Genomic DNA, 26,523 nt, shown 5'->3' with positions numbered 1-26,523 from the left:
TGCAATTAAAACGGTTCAAAAGTGAAGAAAATTTGCACTGTTTCATTCAACATGGTAACTACGAAATGAAATGCTCTTATCACTATTTAAATGACAAAAAAGCATGCTCATGCTCTGGGACGTTCGTCGACCACTGTGGTAACCACCTGGAATATAGGTAACGACGTAGCCAATGAATCATCAGACAAAAATATCCCTGATGATTTCTGGAAATTAAGACATGGTAACAACATCGCCAATGAATCATCAAACCATTGTACATCTACTTCCCACAACTTCAATGTAAGGTCTTAATATCGAAACAAGATGCCAAGCAAAAACATCAAGCCCAAGAATTTCACTTCCCCCGCAACTAAACTAATACAACTAAGGCATTATAGCACGATGAAACAGACAAAAGAGACTAAATCCTTCTCCTGCTCAATCTCAAATATTTATATGCCCCAAAAAAGCACACAAATTGTTATCAGCTCTCGCCAAAGCAGCTCATTTCTCCTTTCTCCTTGCGGCAAACCAGCAACCTTACCACAAACAAGACACTGTTGAAAACCTTCTCAGCACATGGAACTCTACCATTGTAAACATAGTATTCCTTTCTTTCCATGAGAAATAAATGACACCATTCCTTGCCACCTTTAACAAGACTTTCCAGAGATCTGCCCTTTGATGTCCGCAACAACCACATAAACTCAGTGTCTGAATCCCCAGCAAAACCTCTTATACCACATATCCGCAAAAGCCTACTTCATTTTTCAGAGGAGAAAGAGCAATCAAAGAACAAATGTCTCCTTGATTCAGGCTTCAATCTACAGAGGACACAAATACCATTCACATTCTACCATTTGCACAATCTATCAACAGTCTGCTGCAGCTTGGTAAGGATAGCAAGCCAAGATACAAAGCAAAATGTCGGCACATTTGGATTAAACCAAATTAGCCTATGCCAAGTTGCCTTGGCCTTTTTCTTTCTAGTTAAGCTCCAAGCATTAGCATGAGTGAAATCACCAGGTTTAGCGCCTAAGAAGACCACTCTATCTAGTTGAGACTTGAGAGAGGCATTAAAGTTCCACACGGCTCAACCTTAATTTCAACCAGATCATCTGATCTAGCAGTGGTTTTGCCGAACTACTGATTCCCTCTGTCGAAGCATAGAAGCAATGACATTTAAAGACTTTGACGAGAAATTTGAAATCGACCTAGTTAGGCTGTACACAAGCAGTTTGCCGGCATCTATGGTTTGATTTTCATTTCCGAATCGTGGTTATGTGAAAAAGTTGCTCCTTATATTGAAACCAAAACATACGGCCAAGATTGTAATCACTACTATTCAGTAATGAAGTTTACTGATATGTAAGAGCACACCTGCCAAGAAAGCAGTCTTGTAAGAATGTAGGAAACTGGTTCAAATTGCATGATGCCAGTCCTAAGACAAGAAGTTGAGGAGGAGTAACATTCGCGCTAATCTTGCGGAATGATAGCCTATTAGATGATAGTTGCAGCACTGTCAATTCTTTGAGCTTGAGAAAGTTGTCTAGTTCAACAGTACCGCTAAAGTTGTTTTTTGCAAGTATGAGGACTTGGAGATTTTGGAGTTGAGAGATTGACGAAGGTATCTTGCCATGGAAGTTATTGACTGCAAGGTCAAGCGCGACCAATTGAGTCATGCTCATAAGCCAAGACGGTATGGACCCGGATAGTTGATTAGTTCGGAGGCACAATCTCGTCAGCCGAGTGAGGTTCTTGAGCTGAGATGGGATAGTACCGCTTAATTGGTTGCCAAGAAAGCTTAACTCCACTAGTTGAGACAAGTTTCCAATTGAAGGTGGAATCTCGCCATATAGATTGATTTTCTCGAGATAGAAAGTGGCAAGCTTCTTAATCTTCCAAATCCTAGACAAAGAGGAAATGGTCTGGGCAGTGAATGGGCTCATGCTGACACCCAGGTATTCGAGGTTGCTAAGATTAGCAAATGAAGCTGGGATGGATCCTGAGAATTTGCAACCATCTATGTCGAGGAAACTCAAGGAAGGAAGGTTTCCTATTGACGGGGGTAGGGACCCGGTCAAATTGCACGTCTCGGAATCAAGATTCAATGTTTGCAAGGAGTGGAGATTACCGATTGAAGAGGGCAGCTGCCCAGAAAAACTCGTTTCAGTTAGTCGCAGATATTCAAGAAGACTACTCGAGTTAAAGTCAGGCAATTGGCCCGTGAGATCATTGTAACCCACCCCGAGGATTCGTAGCTTCGGCAAATGAAAAATGGCAGATGGAAATACACCGTGCAGGTCGCACACATCCATGTTCAGCCTTCTTAGGGAAGACAGATTCGCCATAGTGTTTGGCACTTTGGACGACATGCTGACGACACCAAGGAAAAGTACTTCCAAGCTGGTCAGATTTTGAGTTAGACTTCTCAAGCCTAGTGGTTGCATTTCCAACAACCTCGTAGAGCCAGATGGATCCAGATTGCAACACAGGTTAAGGTACACCAACCTTGTCAGCTTGAAGATTTCCGATGGGACTCGACCAGAAAAAAAGGAAAAGAGACATCAAGATGAGTCAATCTCGACAGATCTCCAATTCGGGACGGTATTTGAGAGTACCTGAAGTGATTGTTGCTGAGATTGAGCTTTACAAGACGAGCAAGTTGTAAGAGGGTACTGTTGTTGTTGATAGAGCCATAGAGAAAACTGCTTCCTAGATCGAGAACAATTACATGGCCAGTGTTCTTGTCGCACTCGATCCCATCCCAGAAGCAGCAATCCTGATTGTTTTTCCAAGATTGAGTCTCGGGATGAGCGTGAGGATCATTTGAAACATTGGTGATTTTGGCCCTATTTGGTTCAGCATTTGAAATGCTCTTTGGAGCTCTAAAGGGGTTTGGCCGAATGCTATGGTATTTGGTTCAACTTTTTGAGAACTTTGGGGAGATGCAATTGCATCTCCAAGAAGCTTCAAAGGCCTTTGAGGGAATGGGGTAAAGGTTTCGGAATGCAAGTTATATTGTTCATCACTATTCATGCAACCGGTGGAGAAGCCGATCGGAGGTTGACGACCGCCGGCCAAGGGTCGCGCGCATCGGTGACGCGCCGGCGATCACCGCCTGAGGGTTGCCTGACCCGATGATCTTCGCTGAACCTCAGGCAACTCCTGAGTTGCGCGACCCAAGTGATTGATGGCCTAAATCGCGTGACCCTAGGCGAAGGCTGCCTGGGTCGCGCGATCGCCTAGGGTCGCGACCCAGGCAGCTGTCGCCTGGGTTTGCGCAACCCAAGCGACGGCCACTTGGGGTCATGCGATCTCAGACGATGGCTGCCTAGGTCACGCAATTGTCTGGGGTCATGACCCAGGCGGCCGTCACCTGGGTTCGCGCGACCCAAGCAACGGCCACCTGGGGTCGCGCGACCTCGGGCGGCTGTCGCCTGGGGTCGCCCAACCTCGACGACCGTCGGGGGGCCAAATCCGGCCATCCAATCGCCAGATCCGGCGGTCCGGTGACCGAACTTCGAAAAAAAATACAAATATATTTTTGTTTTTTTAATTTAATAAAAGTCAATTACAAATGCAAATTTTACCAAACGGTATTTTAGCAAAAATTATTTTTCAATGCAAATTTTACCAAACGATATTTGCATTTCGGAAAACCCCCTTCACCCAAAGGTATTTGCATTTTTGCAGATATATTTTCCAAAAGCCGAACCAAATGGGCCCTTTGTATCTCTCTTTAAATTGTAGTAGGGCAGACATTCGTCCTTGATACACAAAGGTTTTAGAGAACGAGAGAGATTGTGTGCACCTATAGAATGTGACCACAAGTACATGAAAAGCAAGTGTATGGACATGAAGAAGCATGACCAGCAAGCCATTTTGTTTCAAACAAAGACAACTTTGTTTTGATGAGTAGAGTATGAGAGAGTGAAGTAGATTTTATAGGCGGTGCTTGGTGCCTAGGGGCATAAACATGCCTCATCTCATGCTATGATGCATCAAGTCGATGACTTTGTTCGTGATGTAACATGCAGAAGTTTGTGAAAATACATATGAATCTTCAGGTGCACGAGCATGACTTTGTGCAGTGCCGTAACGTGTACCTACCTGGGAACATAAGGAAAAACCTCAGGCCCAAATCGACAATTGATTGATTGACTAGAAGTTTGTGAAAATACATATGAATCTTCAGGTGCACGAGCATGACTTTGTGCAGTGCCGTAACGTGTACCTACCTAGGAACATAAGGAAAAACCTCAGGCCCAAATCGACAATTGATTGATTGACTAGAAATTCAGCCAATCGATCTGTCATTTGCATGGAAGACTTGGGCCGAACGATTAGTCCAAAAATTGCGTACGCGAGGAGTAATATAGCAACAGCATCATGGTCCACTTCACAAGAATCCTTCTTTGCGGGGAGATAAGGTAAAGAGCTTGGATGATTAAGAAATGGTTGAAGGTTATTCCCTCCATTCTATACCAATCCATTCGTAAGTCGCAACAGCAGCAAACAAGTCCATGAAATAGTACCAATCGAGGGTCCATATTGACGACTTTGCTTGCTAATTCGAGCCCTTTTCGTTCGCTCAACGATCACGCTAAGTTGAACCTTTCTGTTTGCGATGTTAGTGCTGTTTCCACTTTGAATTTATGATCTGTGAACACTTCCTTTGGTCATTGATGAGGAATGTGACTTACTTTATGTAGTGCCTTTAAAAAAATTACGACTGTTAAGAGTTATGATCAGTCTTTCTCATTGAGAGTGAGAATAGAGGTAGAATGAAGGCGATTGTCTGTGAGCAATTAGACATTTGTATTGCCACCTAATATTTTCTTGCCGCTTGTTCTAGTATATTGCCAAAATGAATGGCAATTGGAGACAAGCTACATTGTTGGCACCATCAAGATCCAAAACAAGTTTAGTGAATAAAAGCAAAACATTTATAAATAAAATACCTCTCTAAACATTGTTCATCACCGAAAATTGGAAATTAGAAGTCGCTATTCTTTTTTTTTCCGGCTAAATAACTATTAATATATAAAAAAGAATAAGATAAGTACACAAAAGCCATATTACCACAAGGCACTTTTAAATGTGAGTTTTGTGTAGCAATTATTTTAATGTTCAATTTATAAAATCTCTTATCTTGGCAACTCTCTAATTTTTATGTTTATTTTGGTAACGGTTCTCTAATCGCTCTGCAAGAAATAATAGATTTAGTATTTTTTTTTAATTAAATCCTAGCAAATCTCTTATTCTCATGCATATTTGGCAATAAATCTCTAACGGATGTATAGAAATAAAAGACCTGATTAACTTTGAAACGTAGCTCTTTATGTGTATAGAGATTTTAGTTAGCTGTATGACCAAAGTTATTGGGTGGGTTAAATTCTATTTTGTTCTTTTTTTTTTGGTTGGAAATTCTATTTTGTTCTCAAAGCTGTTTTTCTGACTGTGTTCATGGCAATGCTACCGGGGAAGCAGGGTGCTTGGTGCGTAGGGGTAAGCGAGCATGCCGCATCGCATGTTACAATGCATCAAAATCAATGACTTTGTCAGCGATAGAACACTCAAAATACGGGCAATGTATATGAATGTTTAGGTGCATGAGGATGACCTTGCGTAGTGCCGTGTGGGGCTAGCTACCGGGTAACACGAGGAAAAGCTTCGTGCCCAAATTGACAAATAGGTTTGTATTTGCATGGAAGACTTTGGGTCAGCCATAGATTAGTCCAAAAATTTCCAAGCCAGAGGGTGTCATACAGCAACATGTGATGGTCCCCTTCATAAAAAGTCTCTCCGTGGAAAAATAAGATGAAGGGCTTGTGTGGTTAATAAGAAGGTTTGAAATTATTCCCTCCATTATAAACAAATGTATCCCATTCATAAGTTGTGACACCGGCAAACAAGTTGATGAAAGGTTATGAATTGGGGGTTGAAATCGAAGACTTTGAATGCTCATTTATCCCCTCTCTTTTGCCCAATAATTACTTTGGGTTGGACCCATTTGTTTGTGATATTAGCGCTATTTTCAATTTGATTGCATGATTTGCAATGTTTTCATTTGGTCATTGCTGATGAATGTAATTTTCATGATGTAATGCTTTGGAGAGATTAGGACTATTCAAAACTTTGAACAGTCTTCACTTATTGAGAAGGACAATAGATGTGAATTGGCCGTTGTCTTGTGCAAATTGTTGGGATCAGACAATCACGGACATTTGGATGGTGCAATAGCCTAACATTGTTGCCTAAGATTTTCCTAGTGCTTGTTTTGTTTATGCCAAAATGAATAGAAACCAAAGGCAAAAAATATATTGTCGTTGGCACCATTGAGATCTAGAAAATAAAAACAAAGAAGCAAAGGATAACCTTTCCCAATGAGTTTCATCATCAAGAGTGGGTAACGAAGGGACGCTATCTAAGCAAAGCTAAGATCTGGATGTGAGAGTACGTTAGATATGTAATAATTTTTGCAATCTAAAAGCAGAATTAGGCTCACTTTACCTTCAACCCAAATGGATGTTTTGACATGTAAGTAATCAAAAATAGAACTAAGTTTTCCCCACTGTTCTAGACAGAGTATGCATTTTATAAGTCGTGATAACAGCAAACAAGTCTATGCAATGGGACAAATCGAGGGGAGAAATAAAGACTTTGGTTGCTCACAGAAAAATGCATTTACTTTTCAATTGCTTGTTTGTTTTGTCTCTGTCTCTGAAATAAATAGAAAACAGAGAAAACCTAAACTATGTTGTTGGCACCATCAAGATCCTCCATTCATTGTGCAAACAATGCTTATCGGTTCACAAGGGAACAGTAAATTTATTACATTCACTCCCAAATTCAATCAAGGGAGTTTGTCCAAATCTCAAGTTCCGTTTTTTTCAAAAAAAAAAAAAAAAAAAAAAAAAAAAGAGGAACTTTGCTAGAAATTTTTCCGAAGGAACTTACTTTAAGGGCACGTTGGTCTGTATTTGCAGAACAATAGGAAAATCATTTGCTGATATTAGTTACGGGGAAATTAGGAAATAGACGTTTGAGAACAAGTCTCGAGTGCAACCGGAGTCCCAAGTTTGGGCGTCGGAGACCTAGGTTCAAGCGCAAGTTCCAGGCCCGGCCATGGGGAACAATCCGGGTAACATGGACCCACAGACGCTTGACCTTCTTGAGATCCTCCGTTCTAACCTTCTCGGCATCCCCAGGCATTACAATGCAGCAAACAAGGTCCACATTTGCCGAAGTGAAAAAAGGTGAAATTTATGGGAGGAAAAGTTATTCAAAAATCCTAAACCTATTACACTTTTGCCAATTCAGTTATAAATTTATTAAATTTTCTAATTAAATTCTAAATATTTTCACATTTTGTCAATTGAACCATCTGATCAAATTTGGTTGGAAATTGTTGAAGTGGGTGTCGGCACGCCAGCCGTCCTACGTGGTATGACCGACGTTGACATAGATAATTTTTAATAATATATATATATTATGTATTCATTTATTTATTTTGATACCAAGGATTCGGCCTAACTTACCTTACAGGAATACAACACCGACTATACCTCGGGGAAAATTGGCCCAGCAACCTACCGCCGAGGCCCCCCCGCTTAAATCACGAAACCATACTTGGGAGTCGAACCCTGACGTGGTGGCCAAATTCAGGGGCAAGCTTCCACCAGCGTAGTCATGCGTGGGTTATATATATTTTTATTTTGTTCTTCTCTTTTCATTTTTTTTTTCTTTTTCCCTTCACAAGGCCTCGTCGATAGTTAGCATAGGTCGTTGGCCTCAAGCATGACCTCAAGCCTTGGCCTACCTAGGCGAGGGCGACCATTGCTAGGGGTCGATAAGGGTGGTCCTTGACTAAGGTTGGTGACCTTTGTTGCCCATCGACAAGGCACGGTGGAGGCTAACGAAGGGAAAAGGGGGGGAGGAAGAAAAGGAAAAGAAAAAAATGAGAAGAGAAAAAAATAAAAAAATAAATAAAAAATTTGAAAACTTGAAAATATTATTAAAAAATATTTGAATCATTGCCAATTATATCACATCACATAGGATAGTCGGCATTTACGTTAGCCATTTCTGGTCAAAATTGGACGAATGTACTTAATTATTAAAACTTAAAAATGCTTATGACTCAATTGATAAAATTGAAAAATTTATGACTAAATTGATAATAATACAAAATGTTTATGACTTTTTGGACACTTTCCTTAAATTTTCGTAACCCATCATCAATCATCCATCATAGGCAATTCAATGATGGATCTACTTTGGTCTGGGCTCGATTGTTATATCCATATTGCCTATTTGAGTAGAAACAAAGCATAATGTTTGCGATTGTCTATTTGGTATGGCATTTTATTGTGCAATTACACAACGTTTCATCTTAACTAAGCACAAAGATACGGTGCAATGTGATTTCTTTCTCGGCTATATGACGTTTCATTATGTTCGAGTGAAATAGTACCTTTAACCAAAAAAATTTCCACTATTTCATTCTGACAAGGTAACTGTAAAATGAAAATGCTCTTATCACTATTTAAATGACAAAAAAAAAAAAAAAATTACGCTCATGCTCCGGGACGGTCGTCGACCACCATGGTAACTACCTTGACAATGAGGTAACAGCGTAGCCAATGAATCATCAGACAAAAATATCCCTGATGATTTCTGGAATTTAAGACATGGTAACAACATCGCCAATGAATCATCAAACCATTGGACATCCACTTCCCACTACAACTTCAATAAAGGTCTAAATCTCAATACAAGATGTCAAGCAAAAACATCGAGCCCAAGAATCACTTCCCCTGCTACCAAACTAACACAACTAAAGCATTATAGCACGATGAAACAAGAGAATAATCCTTCTCCTGCCCAATCTCAGGTATTTATATGCCCCAAAAAACCACACAAATTATTATCAGCTCTTGCCAAATGAGCTCCTTTCTCCTTCAGCAAACCAGCAACCTTACCACAAACAACATACTCTCGAAAACCTTCTCAGCGCAGGGAACTCTACAAATGTGAACTATAGTATTTCTTTCCTTCCATGAGTAATAAATGACACCATTCCATGCCATCTTTCATAAGACTTTCCAGAGACCTCCCCTTTGATGTCTGCAACACCCACATAAACTCAGCATCACAATCGCCAACAAAACCTCCCACACCACATAGCTGCAAAAGCCTACTTCATTTTCAGAGGAAAAAGAACATTCAAAGAACAAATGTCTCCTTGATTCGGGCTTCAATCCACAGAGGACACAAATATCATTCACATTCTGCCATTTGCAAAATCTATCACCAGTCTGCTGCAACTTGGTAAGGATAGCAAGCCAAGATACAAAGCAAAATCTCGGCACATTTGGATTAAACCAAATTAGCCTATGCCAAGTTAACTCGGCCTTCTTCTCCCTAGTTAAGCTCCAACCATCAGCCTGAGTGAAGTCACCAGATTTCAAGCCTAAGAAGACCACTCTATCCAGTTGAGACTTGAGAGAGGCATTAAAGTTCCACGCAGCTCAACCTGAATTTCAACCAGATCATCTGGTCTAGCAGTGGTTTTGCCAAACTACTCATTTCCTCTTGTTCACGCTCATTTCCTCTCTCAAAGCATAGAAGTAATGACGTTTAAAGATTTCGACAAGAAATTCGAAATCGACCTAGTTAGGCTGTACCCAAGCAGTTTGCCGGTATCTATGGTATGATTTTTGTTTCCGAATCGTGGTTATGTGAAAAGGTTGCTCCTTATATTGAAACCAAAACATATGGCCGAGATTGTAATCACTACTATCCAGTAATGAAGTATACTGATATTTAAGGGCAAATCTGCCAAGAAAGCAACAAATCATGTTCCGAAGCGCGAACAAACGAAAATATTCGAGTAAGAAATAAATTACAGCCTACCCCTACATTTGATTCGCCATCCTCGCGATCTTCTCTGCTCCTTTATTGCCTTCTTCAGCAACTTTTCTTCTGCTCTTTAGCGGAGAAAGCCCCCGAATCCGACAGTACCTCGTCCTCCTCCACGAATCGGAACAATCCATCGGCGAAGAGTCTGGATTGTACTTCGTGGTGGACTTCCAACCGATTTCTCGTCCGGATTTCACTATGGCAGCGGGAAAATTGCGTCCTCCGAGGAGCAGTTGATGGCGGCGATTTGGCTTGAGGACGAAGAGGTCTTCCACCGCGGAGTCACCTCACCGCGGAGTCGTCGGTGTCGGAAAGGTAGGAGAAATCAGCCATGGCTGCTCCTGTGATTGCGGTTGCGAGGGTTTTGTTGGGTTCTTGCAGACTCTGCTTCTGCTCTGTTAACGCGAACGGTGGGGAGGGAATTGTGCTCAACCGGGAGCTTCTCATCGACTTCCTCGAAGAACTCTCGATCCCAAGTGATCATGGCGTCGCAGGCTTGGAGCTCGAAGCTACGCGGGGCGGCAGATGACGACAGGGATGGGAAATCACGCCTGCAAACAAGGAGGAGAGAGGCGGAGATTATAGCGGCAGAATGTTTTTTTATGGGTCAACTTGACATCAAAGTCAGCTCAGGCTCCGGGAAGGTTTTAACGCCTTCCGTTGCATGGTCCTTGGGTAGCCTCGAATTGAATCGGCTAGCATCCAAACCACCGCAGTTGCCTGCCTACCGTTACCCCGGTAGCTGCAACCCCCTCGCTCCTCTCAGTACTGTTTCTCCCCTGAGAGGCGGGATACGGGGCCCAACCTCGGGGACTCCCACCCCAGGGAGGTTATCCCTCCGGTTGGGTTGTTCCCCTATGAGCAGTTTAAGGACCTCCTCAGGTCCACATTTGGTACAGTTCTGGTATGCGAATTGTGTCCTAAATGTCACTTCAAAGGTCGGATTAGAGCCCACTAAATTGCATTGGGTTGTGAGAGCACCGTAATCTTGTTATTGATCGTTTTACTGGAATTTGTAATCTGGTGTTCAATAAAAGTACTTTTGCTTGAACATTGATATAAAGAGAAAAGGTGCACATAAGCTTGTTAGAGTTAATAATGGCTTTATGAAAAAACAAAAACAGAGAACTTAAATTTTCGTTAGAGAGGAAGTGCACAAATGTGATTTATCCGAAGAAAGTGAAGGTTTGAGAGATGTTAAAGGAAAAAATCACTAAAAGCCCAAATTTTGCTAACAAATTTACTTAAAATTTTTTTTATATAACACAAAAATTCCAGACTTTACAAACTGTGATATATTTACCGAACTTTTGTTTTTTTCATGACATAAAAAACTCCAAACCTGTAGAGAAAGCAGCAAAAAAACATAAGAAATGGTAATAATTAAGGTCGAAGTTGAAGACTGAGGTTGCTCTGTGTTGGACTTCTTTGTTCGCGACGTTAGTCCTTGGGTCACCGATTAGAAATGTAATTTTTGTTGTGCAATGCATTTGGAGGAATCAAGGTTATTTAGAGTTTGGAAGAGTCTTGCTTATTGAGACCGAGATTAGAGGTAGAACAAATGTAATTGTATAAGTTCAATACGGTTTGTTTTGTGCGATAGACGGAAACTTGATTTATCAGCAAAAATTCAGGTGAACATATCAAATGATCCTTCTTTGAGAAAAAGAAAAGAAAAGATTAAACAGACAAATCAAATGACATTAACTAAGTACATGATTAGCAAGCGTGGTAAGAAGTTTAGAAAATTCTCTTGTGCTATGTTGGTTCTCAGCATAATATGCTGCTTTGTGAGAGAGAATTTGATTTTATTTTTTACTGTACAAACATAAAAGAAGATCCGAAAACCAAAAATGATATGTATATTTTTCACGAGAATCATTTGTTGTGGTTCTTGTCTAATCAATCTCCAAATGCGGATTTTGCTTCAAATGTCAATACAACTATTGTCTGTATAACTTGTGAGGTGACAAACAACTAAAGCAAATGATTGAGGTGTGGATGAGAGTCAAGATTTGCATAAGGTTATGAGAACATTGTACCATTGCTACTGAATGTTTTACTAGAATCCGTAAACGGGTTTCAGCAAGTGATGTGAACCCTGGACAGAAAAGATCCTTGTGGCAATTCAGATTTGAGTATTCAATAGTAATACTCTTGCTTGATCATTGATAGGAAAAGGCATACATAAGCTAGGTTTACAAGCTGACAATTGCTTCGAGAGATTAGCTGAAGAAAATGAAGTTTGATGTAAATAACTGTAAAGATACTACCGAGAAGCAAGTACATTTGAGAAAAAGGAGATACCCAGCTCACTTTTTAAGGGAGTTCTAATATCTGCATAAATTGAGAAACGTGCCTGACCACGAGTTCCTACCTCTCCTAGGCTGCCTCCGACTAGGCCGTTGCCTTCTCCTAGCATTTCCTTCAAACCAATCATGTTTCCAAGAGATGAATGCATTTCCGATGACCACTCCAATCACTAAGCCGCTCCCATACCCCATAAGAACAATTTTCCAATTGAGTTCAATTGGTGATCCCAAGTCTTCTTCTTGGTAGGTTGAAGGTTGACATTTCGTGAATATGAAGTCCCCACACAATCCCAAGTTTCCTTCAAAAGAGTCATTTGAAAACGTATCGAACTGTTTCCCTCTAGGCACAGACCCGGTCAAATTGTTATAAGACAGGTTTAGGAAAGAAAGGAACCCGAGTTCTATTAGCTTCTGAGGGATTTGTCCAGAGAGTTTATTTCGAGAAAGGTCTAATGACTCAAGCGCCGTGAGATTCCCTAACGATGATGGGATGTAACCAGTGAAGGAATTATTGGAAAGGTTAAGCCCTTGCAATCCTTTGAAATCGCCTATGACACTGGGGATCTCTCCTTTTAACAAATTGCTGGAGAGGTCAATGATCGTTAAGACTTTGGGTACCTTTGGGTAATACGATTTGAGCCCTTTGTAAATCACCATCATGGAAAAATCGTAATTGCCATAGTAGGTGAACGCAAGGAATGCTGACGGATATAGATCTTCATACATGTATGTAAAGTTCCGCGTCTCGAATTTCATGGCATTCCAAGACTGAAAGAATTCCATGGGCAACTTACCGACAAATGCATTAGAAGAGAGGTCAAGTATCCGCAACTTAGGGAACGCATGACTCAATTGAGGTCTCTCTATAACACCGTGGAATTTATTGGATCGCAAAATAAGGATATGAAGCTCCGGTAGTGATCCCAACCATGATGGGAAGGTGTCCATGATAAGATTGTTTGCAAAGTTGATGAACTCGAGCTTTTTGCAATTGGCTAAGGACCTCGGTAAATTACCTTGCAACTGGTTATCACTCAAATCAATCATCGTCAATTGCATCCCCCTCACTGAGAGCTCTGGAATGCTCCCGTGGAAATTGTTGCCTTTTAGGTTCAATACCAGGAGTGATTCGCTGATATTGCCCAAACAAATAGGAAGCACGCCGGTCAAATTGTTAGAAGACAAGTCCAGTGTGATTGCTGAACTCAAATTGCAGATCCATGCTGGCAATGCTCCCGTCAAGTTGTTGTTAGATACTATATAGGACATTGTTGACGACGGTGCTTCGGGGGTGGTCCTTTCAACATGTTATGAGAGAGGTCTATCGTGTACTCATATAAAGCATGCATCGGGTAATATCGATCAAGACCAATTAAGAAGTTATGAGAGAGATTCAAGTAGACCATGCTATTAAAACTGCCATTCCATACCCAAAAGGGCACTTCGCTAATGTTGTTGCTGGACAAGTCCAACCATTGAATATCCTCTTGGTTTTGTAAGAATGCTGGAAACTCGCTTAAATTGCATGAAGCGAGTCCTAAGGCTAAAAGCTGTGGAAGAATGAGATTTGCACTACTCGTGTAGCATGATAGCCTGTTATATGATAGTTGCAGCACTTGCAATCGTTTGTACTTGTGAAAGTTGTCTAGCTCAAGAGTACCATTGAAGTTGTTTTTGAAAAGGAGGAGGTAGCTGAGATTTTGAAGTTGAGAGATTGATGAAGGTATCTCACCGTGGAAGTTATTGACTGCAAGGTCAAGCTCGACCAGTTGAGTCATGTTCATAAGCCAAGACGGTATAGAACCCGATAGTTGATTACTTCTGAGGTTCAAAGTAGTTAGCTGAGTGAGGTTCATGAGCTGAGATGGGATAGCACCGCTTAATTGGTTGCCATCTAAGTTTAACCAATAAAGCTGAGACAAGTTTCCAATTGAAGGTGGAATCTCGCCATATAAATTGATCGTTCCGAGTGCCAAATATGTGAGCTTCTTCTTCTTCCAAACCCAAGAAAGAGAGGAAATGGACTGGGTAGTGAATGATTCCCTGAGACATCCAGGTATTTGAGGTTGCTAAGATTAGCAAGTGAAGCCGGGATGGATCCTAAGAATTCGCAGTTGCTTACATCGAGATTGCTCAAGGAAGGAAGGATTCCAATTGAGGAGGGTAGCTCCCCAGAAAAGCTCGTGGCTGGCAGTCCCAGCTCTTCAAGAGGACTGCTTGAGTTAAAGTCCGACAATCGGCCTGTGAGAGCTTCGTTGCCACCCACATCTAGATATCGCAGCTTCGGTAAATGAAAAATGGTAGATGGAAAAACACCGTGCAGGTCGCACCGAGACATGTCCAGCCTTCTCAGTGATGACAGATTCGCTAGAGTGTTGGGCACTTGGGATGAAATTTTGACGGAACCAAGGCAAAGTTCTTCCAGGCTAGTCATATTTTGAGCTAGGCTTCTCAGGCCCAGTGCTTTCATCTCCAACGGATGTGTAGAAATAGGATGATATGGATCATATAAAAAATAATTGTCACACAAGTTGAGGTACACCAACCTCGTCAGCTTGAAGATTTCTGTGGGGACTTGGCCAGAATAAATGGAAAAAGAGAGGTCGAGATGAGTCAATCTCGAGAGATCTCCAACTCGGGACGGTATTTGAGAGTAGAAGTGATTGTCACTGAGATCAAGCTTTTCAAGATGAGTAAGCTGGAAGAGGGTACTGTTGTTGTCGATAGAACCACCGAGAGAACTACTTCCCAGATCGAGAACAATAACATGGCCCGTGTTCTCATCACACTCGATCCCATCCCAGGAGCAGCAATCCTGACTAATTTTCCAAGATAGAGTCTTGGTGGTGTCATATCTCTCTTTAAATTGCAGCAATGCAGACATTTCGTCTTCGAGACACAGAGGTTTCGTAGAAAGAGAGAGATTGTGCGCGCCAATAGGCTGAGACGACAAGTATAAGAAAAGAAAGAGTATGAACATGTAGAAGCACGACGAGCAAGCCATTTGTTTCGAAATAGAGATAACTTTGTTTTGATGAGCAGTGTTAGAGAGGGTGAAGCAGATTTTATAGGTGGCGCTTGGTGCTAGGGATATAAACACGCCTCATCTCACGTCAGGATGCATCGAACCAATGACTTTTAGAGTGATGAAACAGGTGCTGTACCTCTGAATATTCAGGCGCGTGAGCATTGCCTTGTGCAGTGCCTTCACGTGTAGCTGCATGGAAGACTTGCGTCAATCGTGAAGGAAGCAGCGAAAAAGTATGTGAAATGGAAATATTTGACCATTGGTTTGGTAAAAAAATCTGACATGGTAACAGTAAAAGAAAGAAATGAGAAAGTTTGACTAATCAACAAAAGGAGAAAGTGGACGTAAATAATTGAGGATCATTCGAGGAGACTTGAAGGGTCAACCAAGGCACTCTCACATGTGGATTTTGCCTATAAATTCAATTTTTATGGACTTTAAAATCTCTAATGCTAGAAAATCTCTAATTCTAATCCATATTTTGGTGATTTAATTGATGTACAAAGAAAAAAAATAGATTCAGGAATATTAAGGTAATTAATATTTGAAAGTCGTCGACCATATATATATCTAAGATCCGGGGGAGGTTAAATGCTATTTTATTCTTATATCTCCTTTTCTCAATTTAAGTTATATTACGTGAAAAATCTTATTACCAAAGTGAGAATAAAGTCCTATATCATAGTTTATTATACAATAATTACTTATCACTATCAATGAGGCTCATTTCATAATGCTACAAGTAATTGTCATAAAAATAAAAACATGACGAGTATGAGAGAGTGAAACACATTTTATAGGTGGTGCTTGGTGCCTTGTGATATGAATGTGTGTGTCCTTGGGTCACTAATGAGGAATGTCATTTACGTTGTGTAATGTCTTCGGGAAAATTAGGACGGTTCATAGTGTTTTTGAATAGCGTTACTTAATTTTCTATCATACGAATACCCACAAAAACTTTCTATCACCCATCTATTTTATCAAAATTTCAAGCTTAATCTTTAAGGCAACATCTTTTGTGTCCGAATGGACAAATACTTTTACTTGGCATTTCTCACATTCAATGAATAACAACCCCATATAACATAATGTAAAAATCATCGACGGTAATAGCAAAGAAGAGAACAGACACATATCGAAACACATTTATCAATGAAGGAATACGATTTACGTGTGTAGAGTAAAGGAGATTGTCTAACATTTGAGCATATTTGACCATTGGATTGGTCAAAAAGTCAAACATGGTGACAACAAAAGAAAAAATGAGAAAGTTTGACTTGTCAACAAAAGGAAAAAAGGGATGTGAATGGCCAAGTCGGCCTCGCCTAAGCTTGGTGAGGTTGACCTTGCTAGCCCTCACCTCTGGCTAGTCATCTAGGCTTGGCGATCGACTAGAGAAAGAAGAGAAGAAAAGAAAAAGAAAAAGAAAAAGAATGAAAAAATTGAAAAAATATTAAAATATTATTAAAAATTATCCACGTTAGCAATGATCATGTGAGATGCCTAGAATTTATGTTAGCAATTTTCGGTCAAAATTGATCGAATGAACTTAATTGACAAAACTGCTAGTTTCGGGCTTTCCCCCCCTCACGAAAGGGAGAAGTTCGAATCCCCAACACGTCGAAGGTAGACTTGCCCGCTTCACGAGAGGTGGTGGGTTCCTCTATGGGCCTCGGGGTTTGCCCGCCAGCTGTCGACTTATGGGTTTTCCTAGGTCATAAAAAAAAAAAAAAAAAAAACTTAATTGACAAAATGTAAAAAGATTTATGACTTAATTAGTAAAATAAAAAAGTTTAGGACTAAACTAGCAAATGTAATAAGCTTAGGACTTTTGGACAATTTTCCATCTATGTAACTATTAATTTAAAAAAAGAAGAAGAAGATAGATACACAAAAGCCATATACCACATGGCACTCTCATGTGAGTTTTGCATAACAATTTAATTTCATGATCACTTTAAAAAATCTCTTATCCTAGAATCTCTATTTTATAATGCTTATTTCATTAACAATTTTCTAACCGCTATGCAAGAAATAGTATATGTGCGTGTATTTCTATAATCAAATCCTATCAAATCTCCTATTCTTATGCATATTTTGGTGATAAAACGCAAAATTTGGGCAATGCACATGAATCTCTCGGTGCATGACAGCATCACTTTGATTGATTGAAAATTCAGCCCATAGATCTGTATTTTCCTAGAAGTTTGCAGACCAAGGGGTCATATAACAACAAGATATGACAGCAGCCAAAAAAAAAAGTCCATGAAATGGTACAATTTGAGGGTTGAAATTGAAGACTTTGGTTGCTTATTAGTACAATGGCAATAAAGTCTATGAAATAGTGCAATTTGAAGGTTGAAATTAGGGGTAAGCGAGCATGTCGCATCGCACGTTACGATGCATCAAAATCAATGACTTTGTCAATGATAGAATACTCAAAATATGGGCAATGTATATGAATCTTTAGGTGCATGAGGATGTCCTTGCGCAGTGCCGTGTGGGTCTAGCTATCGTGGAACACGAGGAAAAGCTTCGTGCCCAAATTGACAAATAGGTTTGTATTTGCATAGAAGACTTTGGGTCAACCAATGGTTAGTCCAAAAATTTCCAAATCAGAGGGTGTCATACAGCAATATGTGATGGTCCCCTTCACAAAAAGTCTCTCTGTGGAAAAATAAGATGAATGGCTTGTGTGGTTGACAAGAAGGTTTGAGGTTCTTCCCTCCATTCTAAGCAAATGTATCCCATTCATAAGTTGTGACAGCGGCAAACAAGTTGATGACAAACAAGTTGATGACATGTTATGAATTGGGGGTTCAAATTAAAGACTTTGAATGCTCATTTAGCCCCTTTCTTTTGCCCAATAACTACTTTGGGTTGGACCTGCTTGTTTGTGATATTAGCGCTATTTTTAATTTGAATGCATGATCTGCAACGTTTTCATTTGGTCATTACTGAGGAATTTAATTTCCATGATGTAATGCTTTGGAGAGATTAGGACTATTCAAAACTTTGAACAGTCTTCACTTATTGAGAAGGACAATAGATGTGAATTGGCCGTTGTCTTGTGCAAATTGTTGGGATCAGACAATCACGGACATTTGGATGGTGCAATAGCCTAACATTGTTGCCTAAGATTTTCCTAGTGCTTGTTTTGTTTATGCCAAAATGAATAGAAACCAAAGGCAAAAAATATATTGTCGTTGGCACCATTGAGATCTAGAAAATAAAAACAAAGAAGCAAAGGATAACCTTTCCCAATGAGTTTCATCATCAAGAGTTGGTAACGAAGGGACGCTATCTAAGCAAAGCTAAGATCTGGATGTGAGAGTACGGTAGATATGTAATGATTTTTGCAATAAAGCAGAATTAGGCTCAGTTTACCTTCAATTCAAATCGATGTTTGACATGTAAGTAATAAAAAACAGAACTAAGTTTTCCCCACTGTTCTAGACAAAGAGTATGCATTTTATAAGTCGTAATAACAGCAAACACAAGTCTATGCAATGGGACAAATCGAGGGGGAGAAATAAAGACTTTGGTTGCTCATAGAAAAATGCATTTACTTTTCAATTGCTTGTTTGTTTTGTCTCTGTCTCTGAAATAAATAGAAAACAGAGAAAACCTAAACTATGTTGTTGGCACCATTAAGATCCTTCATTCAATGTGCAAAAAATGCTCATCGGTTCACAAGGGGACAGTAAATTTATTACATTCACTCCCAAATTCAATCAAGGGAGTTTGTCCAAATCTCAAGTTCCGTTTTTTCCAGAAAAAGAAAAAGAAAAAAAAAGAAAGAGGAACTTTGCTAGAAATTTATCCGAAGGAACTTACTTTAAAGGCACGTTGGTCTGTATTTGCAGAACAATAGGAAAATCATTTGCTGATATTAGTTACGGGGAAATTAGGAAATAGACGTTTGAGAACAAGTCTCGAGTGCAACCGGAGTCCCAAGTTTGGGCGTCGGAGCCTAGGCTCAAGCGCAAGTTCCAGGCCCGGCCATGGGGAACAATCCGGGTAACATGGACCCACATATGCTTGACCTTCTTGAGATCCTCCGTTCTAGCCTTCGTGGCATCCCCAGGCATTACAATGCAGCAAACAAGGTCCCAATTTGCCAAAGTGAAAAAGGTGAAATTTATGGGAGGAAAGATTATTCAAAAAATCTTAAACCTATTACACTTTTGTCCATTCAATTATAAATTTATTAATTTTGCTAATTAAATTCTAAACATTTTCACATTTTGTCAATTAAACCATCTGATCAAATTTGGCTGGAAATTGTTGAAGTGGGTGACGACATATCGGCCGTCCTACATGGCATGATCAACATTGACGTAGATAATTCTTAATAATATATATTTATTTATTTTGATACCGAGGACCCGGCCTAGCTTACATTACAGGAACACAGCACCAATTATACATCAGGGGAGATTGGCCCAAAGAACCTATCACCGAGCCCTCCTGCTTAAATCACGAAACCATTCAACTAACCTGGTGGGGCAAGCCTCCGGGAAAAAGGGGGAGGAGGAAGAAAAGGAAAAGAAAAAAATGAGAAGAGAAAAGGAAGAAAGAAAAATAAGGAAAAAGATAAAAGAGAAAAAAAGGAAAAAATTAATAAAAATTTGAAAATTTGAAAATATTATTAAAAAATATTTGCATCATCGCCAATTATATCACATAGGATAATTGGCATTTACATTAACCACTTTTGGTCAAAATTGGACAAATGTACTCAATTAAAAAAAACGTAAAAATGTTTATGACTCAATTGATCAAATTAAAAAAATTTATGATTAAATTGATAATAACACAAAATATTTATGACTTTTTTGATAATTTTCTTAAATTTTCGTAACCCATCATCAATCATCCATCATCCATCATAGGCAATTCAATGATGGATCTACTTTGCTCTGGGCTCGATTGTTATATCCATATTGCCTATTTGAGTAGAAACAAAGCATAATGTTTGCGATTGTCTATTTGGTACAGCATTTTATTGTGCAATTACACAACGTTTCATCTTAACTAAGCACAAAGATACGGTGCAATGTGATTTCTTTCTCGGCTATATGACGTTTCATTATGTTCGAGTGAAATAGTACCTTTAACCAAAAAAATTTCCACTATTTCATTCTGACAAGGTAACTGTAAAATGAAAATGCTCTTATCACTATTTAAATGACAATTAAAAAAAAAAAAAACACGCTCATGCTCCGGGACGGTCGTCAACCACCATGGTAACTACCTTGACAATGAGGTAACAACGTAGCCAATGAATTATCAGACAAAAATATCCCTGATGATTTCTGGAATTTAAGACATGGTAACAACATCGCCAATGAATCATCAAACCATTGGACATCCACTTCGCACTACAACTTCAATAAGGTCTAAATCTCAATACAAGATGTCTAGCAAAAACATCAAGCCCAAGAATTTCACTTCCCCTGCTACCAAACTAACACAACTAAAGCATTATAGCACGATGAAACAAGAGAATAATCCTTCTCCTGCCCAATCTCAGGTATTTATATGCCCCAAAAAACCACACAAATTATTATCAGCTCTTGCCAAATGAGCTCCTTTCTCCTTCAGCAAACCAGCAACCTTACCACAAACAACATACTCTCGAAAACCTTCTCAGCGCAGGGAACTCTATAAATGTGAACTATAGTATTTCTTTCCTTCCATGAGTAATAAATGACACCATTCCATGCCATCTTTAATAAGACTTTCCAGAGACCTCCCCTTTGATGTCTGCAACACCCACATAAACTCAGCATCACAATCGCCAACAAAACCTCCCACACCACATAGCTGCAAAAGCCTACTTCATTTTTCAGAGGAAAAAGAACATTCAAAGAACAAATGTCTCCTTGATTCGGGCTTCAATCCACAGAGGACACAGATATCATTCACATTCTGCCATTTGCAAAATCTATCACCAGTCTGCTGCAACTTGGTAAGGATAGCAAGCCAAGATACAAAGCAAAATCTCGGCACATTTGGATTAAACCAAATTAGCCTATGCCAAGTTAACTCGGCCTTCTTCTCCCTAGTTAAGCTCCAACCATCAGCCTGAGTGAAGTCACCAGATTTCAAGCCTAAGAAGACCACTCTATCCAGTTGAGACTTGAGAGAGGCATTAAAGTTCCACGCAGCTCAACCTGAATTTCAACCAGATCATCTGGTCTAGCAGTGGTTTTGCCAAACTACTCATTTCCTCTTGTTCACGCTCATTTCCTCTCTCAAAGCATAGAAGTAATGACGTTTAAAGATTTCGACAAGAAATTCGAAATCGACCTAGTTAGGCTGTACCCAAGCAGTTTGCCGGTATCTATGGTATGATTTTTGTTTCCGAATCGTGGTTATGTGAAAAGGTTGCTCCTTATATTGAAACCAAAACATATGGCCGAGATTGTAATCACTACTATCCAGTAATGAAGTATACTGATATTTAAGGGCAAATCTGCCAAGAAAGCAACAAATCATGTTCCGAAGCGCGAACAAACGAAAATATTCGAGTAAGAAATAAATTACAGCCTACCCCTACATTTGATTCGCCATCCTCGCGATCTTCTCTGCTCCTTTATTGCCTTCTTCAGCAACTTTTCTTCTGCTCTTTAGCGGAGAAAGCCCCCGAATCCGACAGTACCTCGTCCTCCTCCACGAATCGGAGCAATCCATCGGCGAAGAGTCTGGATCGTACTTCGTGGTGGACTTCCAACCGCTTTCTTGTCCGGATTTCACTTTGGCAGCGGGAAAATTGCGTCCTCCGAGGAGCAATTGATGGCGGCGATTTGGCTTGAGGACGAAGAGGTCTTCCACCGCGGAGTCGTCGGTGTCGGAAAGGTAGGAGAAATCAGCCATGGCTGCTCCTGTGATTGCGGTTGCGAGGGTTTTGTTGGGTTCTTGCAGACTCTGCTTCTGCTCTGTTAACGCGAACGGTGGGGAGGGAATTGTGCTCAACCGGGAGCTTCTCATCGACTTCCTCGAAGAACTCTCGATCCCAAGTGATCATGGCGTCGCAGGCTTGGAGCTCGAAGCTACGCGGGGCGGCAGATGACGACAGGGATGGGAAATCACGCCTGCAAACAAGGAGGAGAGAGGCGGAGATTATAGCGGCAGAATGTTTTTTCATGGGAATCGTTTGGTACAGTTCTGGTATGCGAATTGTGTCCTAAATGTCACTTCAAAGGTCGGATTAGAGCCCACTAAATTGCATTGACTTGTGAGAGCACCGTAATCTTGTTATTGATCGTTTTACTGGAATTTGTAATCGGGTGTTCAATAAAAGTACTTTTGCTTGAACATTGATATAAAGAGAAAAGGTGCACATAAGCTTGTTAGAGTTAATAATGGCTTTATGAAAAAACAAAAACAGAGAACTTAAATTTTCGTTAGAGAGGAAGTGCACAAATGTGATTTATCCGAAGAAAGTGAAGGTTTGAGAGATGTTAAAGGAAAAAACCACTAAAAGCCCAAATTTTGCTAACAAATTTACTTTAAATTTTTTTTATATAACACAAAAATTCCAGACTTTACAAACTGTGATATATTTACCCGAACTTTTTTTTTCATGACATAAAAAACTCCAAACCTGTAGAGAAAGCAGCAAAAAAACATAAGAAATGGTAATAATTAAGGTCAAAGTTGAAGACTTAGGTTGCTCTGTGATGGACTTCTTTGTTCGTGACGTTAGTGCCATTTTGACTTTGAATTCATGACCTGTGGACATTTCCCTGGGTCAACGATTAGAAATGTAATTTTTGTTGTGCAATGCGTTTGGAGGAATCAAGGCTGTTCAGAGTTTGGAAGAGTCTTGCTTATTGAGAGCGAGAATAGAGGTAGAATAAATGTAATTGTATATGTTCAATACAGTTTGTATTGTGCGATAGACGGAAACTTGATTTATCAGCAAAAATTCAGGTGAACATATCAAATGATCCTTCTTTGAGAAAAAAGAAAAGAAAAGATTAAACAGACAAATCAAATGACATTAACTAAGTACATGATTAGCAAGCGTGGTAAGAAGTTTAGAAAATTCTCTTGTGCTATGTTGGTTCTCAGCATAATATACTGCTTTGTGAGAGAGAATTTGATTTTATTTTTTTACTGTACAAACATAAAAGAAGATCCGAAAACCAAAAATGATATGTATATTTTTCACGAGAATCATTCGTGTGGTTCTTGTCTAATCAATCTCCAAATGCGGATTTTGCTTCAAATGTCAATACAACTATTGTCTATATAACTTGTGAGGTGACAAACAACTAAAGCAAATGATTGAGGTGTGGATGAGAGTCAAGATTTGCATAAAGTTATGAGAACATTGTACCATTGCTACTGAATGTTTTACTAGAATCCGTAAACGGGTTTCAGCAAGTGATGTGAACCCTGGACAGAAAAGATCCTTGTGGCTATTCAGATTTGAGTATTCAATAGTAATACTCTTGCTTGATCATTGATAGGAAAAGGCATACATGAGCTAGGTTTACAAGCTAACAATTGCTTTATAAATAGATGTGATGAGAGATCAGCTGAAGAAAATGAAGTTTGATGTAAATAACTGTAAAGATACTACCGAGAAGCAAGTACATTTGAGAAAAAGGAGACACCCAGCTCACTTTTTAAGGGAGTTCTAATATCTGCATAAATTGAGAAACGTGCCTAACCACGAGTTCCTACCTCTCCTAGGCTGCCTCCGACTAGGCCGTTGCCTTCTCCTGGCATTTCCTTCAAACCAATCATGTTTCCAAGAGATGAATGCATTTCCGATGACCACTCCAATCACTAAGCCGCTCCCATACCCCATAAGAACAATTTTCCAACTGAGTTCAATTGGTGATCCCAAGTCTTCTTCTTGGTAGGTTGAAGGTTGTCCTGGCTTATCTGCTGAATGTTGACATTTCGTGAATATGAAGTCCCCACACAATCCCAAGTTTCCTTCAAAAGAATCATTTGAAAACGTATCAAACTGTTTCCCTCTAGGCACAGACCCGGTCAAATTGTTATAAGACAGGTTTAGGAAAGAAAGGAACCCCGAGTTCTATTAGCTTCTGAGGGATTTGTCCAGAGAGTTTATTTCGAGAAAGGTCTAATGACTCAAGCGCCGTGAGATTCCCTAATGATGATGGGATGAAACCAGTGAAGGAATTATTGGAAAGGTTAAGCCCTTGCAATCCTTTGAAATCGCCTATGACACTGGGGATCTCTCCTTTTAACAAATTGCTGGAGAGGTCAATGATCGTTAAGACTTTGGGTATCTTTGGGTAATACGATTTGAGCCCTTTGTAAATCACCATCATGGAAAAATCGTAATTGCCATAGTAGGTGAACTCAAGGAATTTTGACGGATATAGATCTTCATACATGTATGTAAAGTTCCGCGTCTCGAATTTCATGGCATTCCAAGACTGAAAGAATTCCATGGGCAACTTACCAATGAATGCATTAGAAGAGAGGTCAAGTATCCGCAACTTAGGGAACGCATGACTCAATTGAGGTCTCTCTATAACACCGTGGAATTTATTGGATCACAAAATAAGGATATGAAGCTCCGGTAGTGATCCCAACCATGATGGGAAGGTGTCCATGATAAGATTGTTTGCAAAGTTGATGAACTCGAGCTTTTTGCAATTGGCTAAGGACCTCGGTAAATTACCTTGCAACTGGTTATCACTCAAATCAATCATCGTCAATTGCATCCCCCTCACTAAGAGCTCTGGAATGCTCCCGTGGAAATTGTTGCCTTTTAGGTTCAATACCAGGAGTGATTCGCTGATATTGCCCAAACAAATAGGAAGCACGCCGGTCAAATTGTTAGAAGACAAGTCCAGTGTGATTGCTGAACTCAAATTGCAGATCCATGCTGGCAATGCTCCCGTCAAGTTGTTGTTAGATACTATATAGGACATTGTTGACGACGGTGCTTCGGGGGGTGGTCCTTTCAACATGTTATGAGAGAGGTCTATCGTGTACTCATATAAAGCATGCATCGGGTAATATCGATCAAGACCAATTAAGAAGTTATGAGAGAGATTCAAGTAGACCATGCTATTAAAACTGCCATTCCATACCCAGAAGGGCACTTCGCTAATGTTGTTGCTGGACAAGTCCAACCATTGAATATCCTCTTGGTTTTGTAAGAATGCCGGAAACTCGCTTAAATTGCATGAAGCGAGTCCTAAGGCTAAAAGCTGTGGAAGAATAAGATTTGCACTACTCGTGTAGCATGATAGCCTGTTATATGATAGTTGCAGCACTTGCAATCGTTTGTACTTGTGAAAGTTGTCTAGCTCAAGAGTACCATTGAAGTTGTTTTTGAAAAGGCGGAGGTACTTGAGATTTTGAAGTTGAGAGATTGATGAAGGTATCTCACCGTGGAATTTATTGACTGCAAGGTCAAGCTCGACCAGTTGAGTCATGTTCATAAGCCAAGACGGTATAGAACCCGACAGTTGATTACTTCCGAGGTCCAAAGTAGTTAGCTGAGTGAGGTTCATGAGCTGAGATGGGATAGCACCGCTTAATTGGTTGCCATCTAAGCTTAACCAATAAAGCTGAGACAAGTTTCCAATTGAAGGTGGAATCTCGCCATATAAATTGATCGTTCTGAGTGCCAAATGTGTGAGCTTCTTCTTCTTCCAAACCCAAGAAAGAGAGGAAATGGACTGGGTAGTGAATGGGTTCCCTGAGACATCCAGGTATTTGAGGTTGCTAAGATTAGCAAGTGAAGCCGGGATGGATCCTAAGAATTCGCAGTTGCTTACATCGAGATTGCTCAAGGAAGGAAGGATTCCAATTGAGGAGGGTAGCTCCCAGAAAAGCTCGTGGCTGGCAGTCCCAGCTCTTCAAGAGGACTGCTTGAGTTAAAGTCCGACAATCGGCCTGTGAGAGCTTCGTTGCCACCCACATCTAGATATCGCAGCTTCGGTAAATGAAAAATGGTAGATGGAAAAACACCGTGCAGGTCGCACCGAGACATGTCCAGCCTTCTCAGTGATGACAGATTCGCTAGAGTGTTGGGCACTTGGGATGAAATTTTGACGGAACCAAGGCAAAGTTCTTCCAGGCTAGTCATATTTTGAGCTAGGCTTCTCAGGCCCAGTGCTTTCATCTCCAACGGATGTGTAGAAATAGGATGATATGGATCATATAAAAAATAATTGTCACACAAGTTGAGGTACACCAACCTCGTCAGCTTGAAGATTTCTGTGGGGACTTGGCCAGAATAAAAGGAAAAAGAGAGGTCGAGATGAG

The 26,523-nt window shown here is 40.1% G+C and overlaps 4 protein-coding genes across 4 annotated transcripts; all 4 read right to left on the bottom strand.

The window, feature by feature from the left end:
* Window positions 1-466: 466 nt before the first annotated feature.
* LOC108955954 (receptor-like protein 35) lies at window positions 467-2,333 on the bottom strand. The gene is made up of 2 exons (XM_039305018.1): window positions 1,363-2,333; window positions 467-740 (listed from the first exon to the last, which is right to left on the bottom strand). Exons 1-2 carry the CDS (start codon window positions 2,331-2,333, stop codon window positions 467-469), a joined length of 1,245 nt encoding a protein of 414 aa, XP_039160952.1.
* A 7,901-nt stretch (window positions 2,334-10,234) lies between these two features.
* LOC104427103 (receptor-like protein 33) lies at window positions 10,235-13,490 on the bottom strand. The gene is made up of 3 exons (XM_039305017.1): window positions 12,287-13,490; window positions 10,644-10,863; window positions 10,235-10,460 (listed from the first exon to the last, which is right to left on the bottom strand). The coding sequence occupies exons 1-3, from the start codon at window positions 13,488-13,490 to the stop codon at window positions 10,235-10,237; spliced, it is 1,650 nt and encodes a 549-aa protein (XP_039160951.1).
* A 546-nt stretch (window positions 13,491-14,036) lies between these two features.
* On the bottom strand, window positions 14,037-15,105 carry LOC120289699 (receptor-like protein 7). The gene is made up of 2 exons (XM_039305016.1): window positions 14,225-15,105; window positions 14,037-14,115 (listed from the first exon to the last, which is right to left on the bottom strand). Exons 1-2 carry the CDS (start codon window positions 15,103-15,105, stop codon window positions 14,037-14,039), a joined length of 960 nt encoding a protein of 319 aa, XP_039160950.1.
* A 9,692-nt stretch (window positions 15,106-24,797) lies between these two features.
* Window positions 24,798-26,178, bottom strand: LOC120289698 (receptor-like protein 47). Its single transcript, XM_039305015.1, has 2 exons — window positions 26,034-26,178; window positions 24,798-25,954 (listed from the first exon to the last, which is right to left on the bottom strand). The coding sequence occupies exons 1-2, from the start codon at window positions 26,176-26,178 to the stop codon at window positions 24,798-24,800; spliced, it is 1,302 nt and encodes a 433-aa protein (XP_039160949.1).
* Between the last annotated feature and the right edge of the window lie 345 nt (window positions 26,179-26,523).

The sequence above is a fragment of the Eucalyptus grandis genome, chromosome 11, assembly GCF_016545825.1.
Source record: "Eucalyptus grandis isolate ANBG69807.140 chromosome 11, ASM1654582v1, whole genome shotgun sequence".
In the NCBI taxonomy this organism is placed as follows: Eukaryota; Viridiplantae; Streptophyta; class Magnoliopsida; order Myrtales; family Myrtaceae; genus Eucalyptus; species Eucalyptus grandis.
This window is presented reverse-complemented; position numbering and strand designations above follow the sequence as displayed.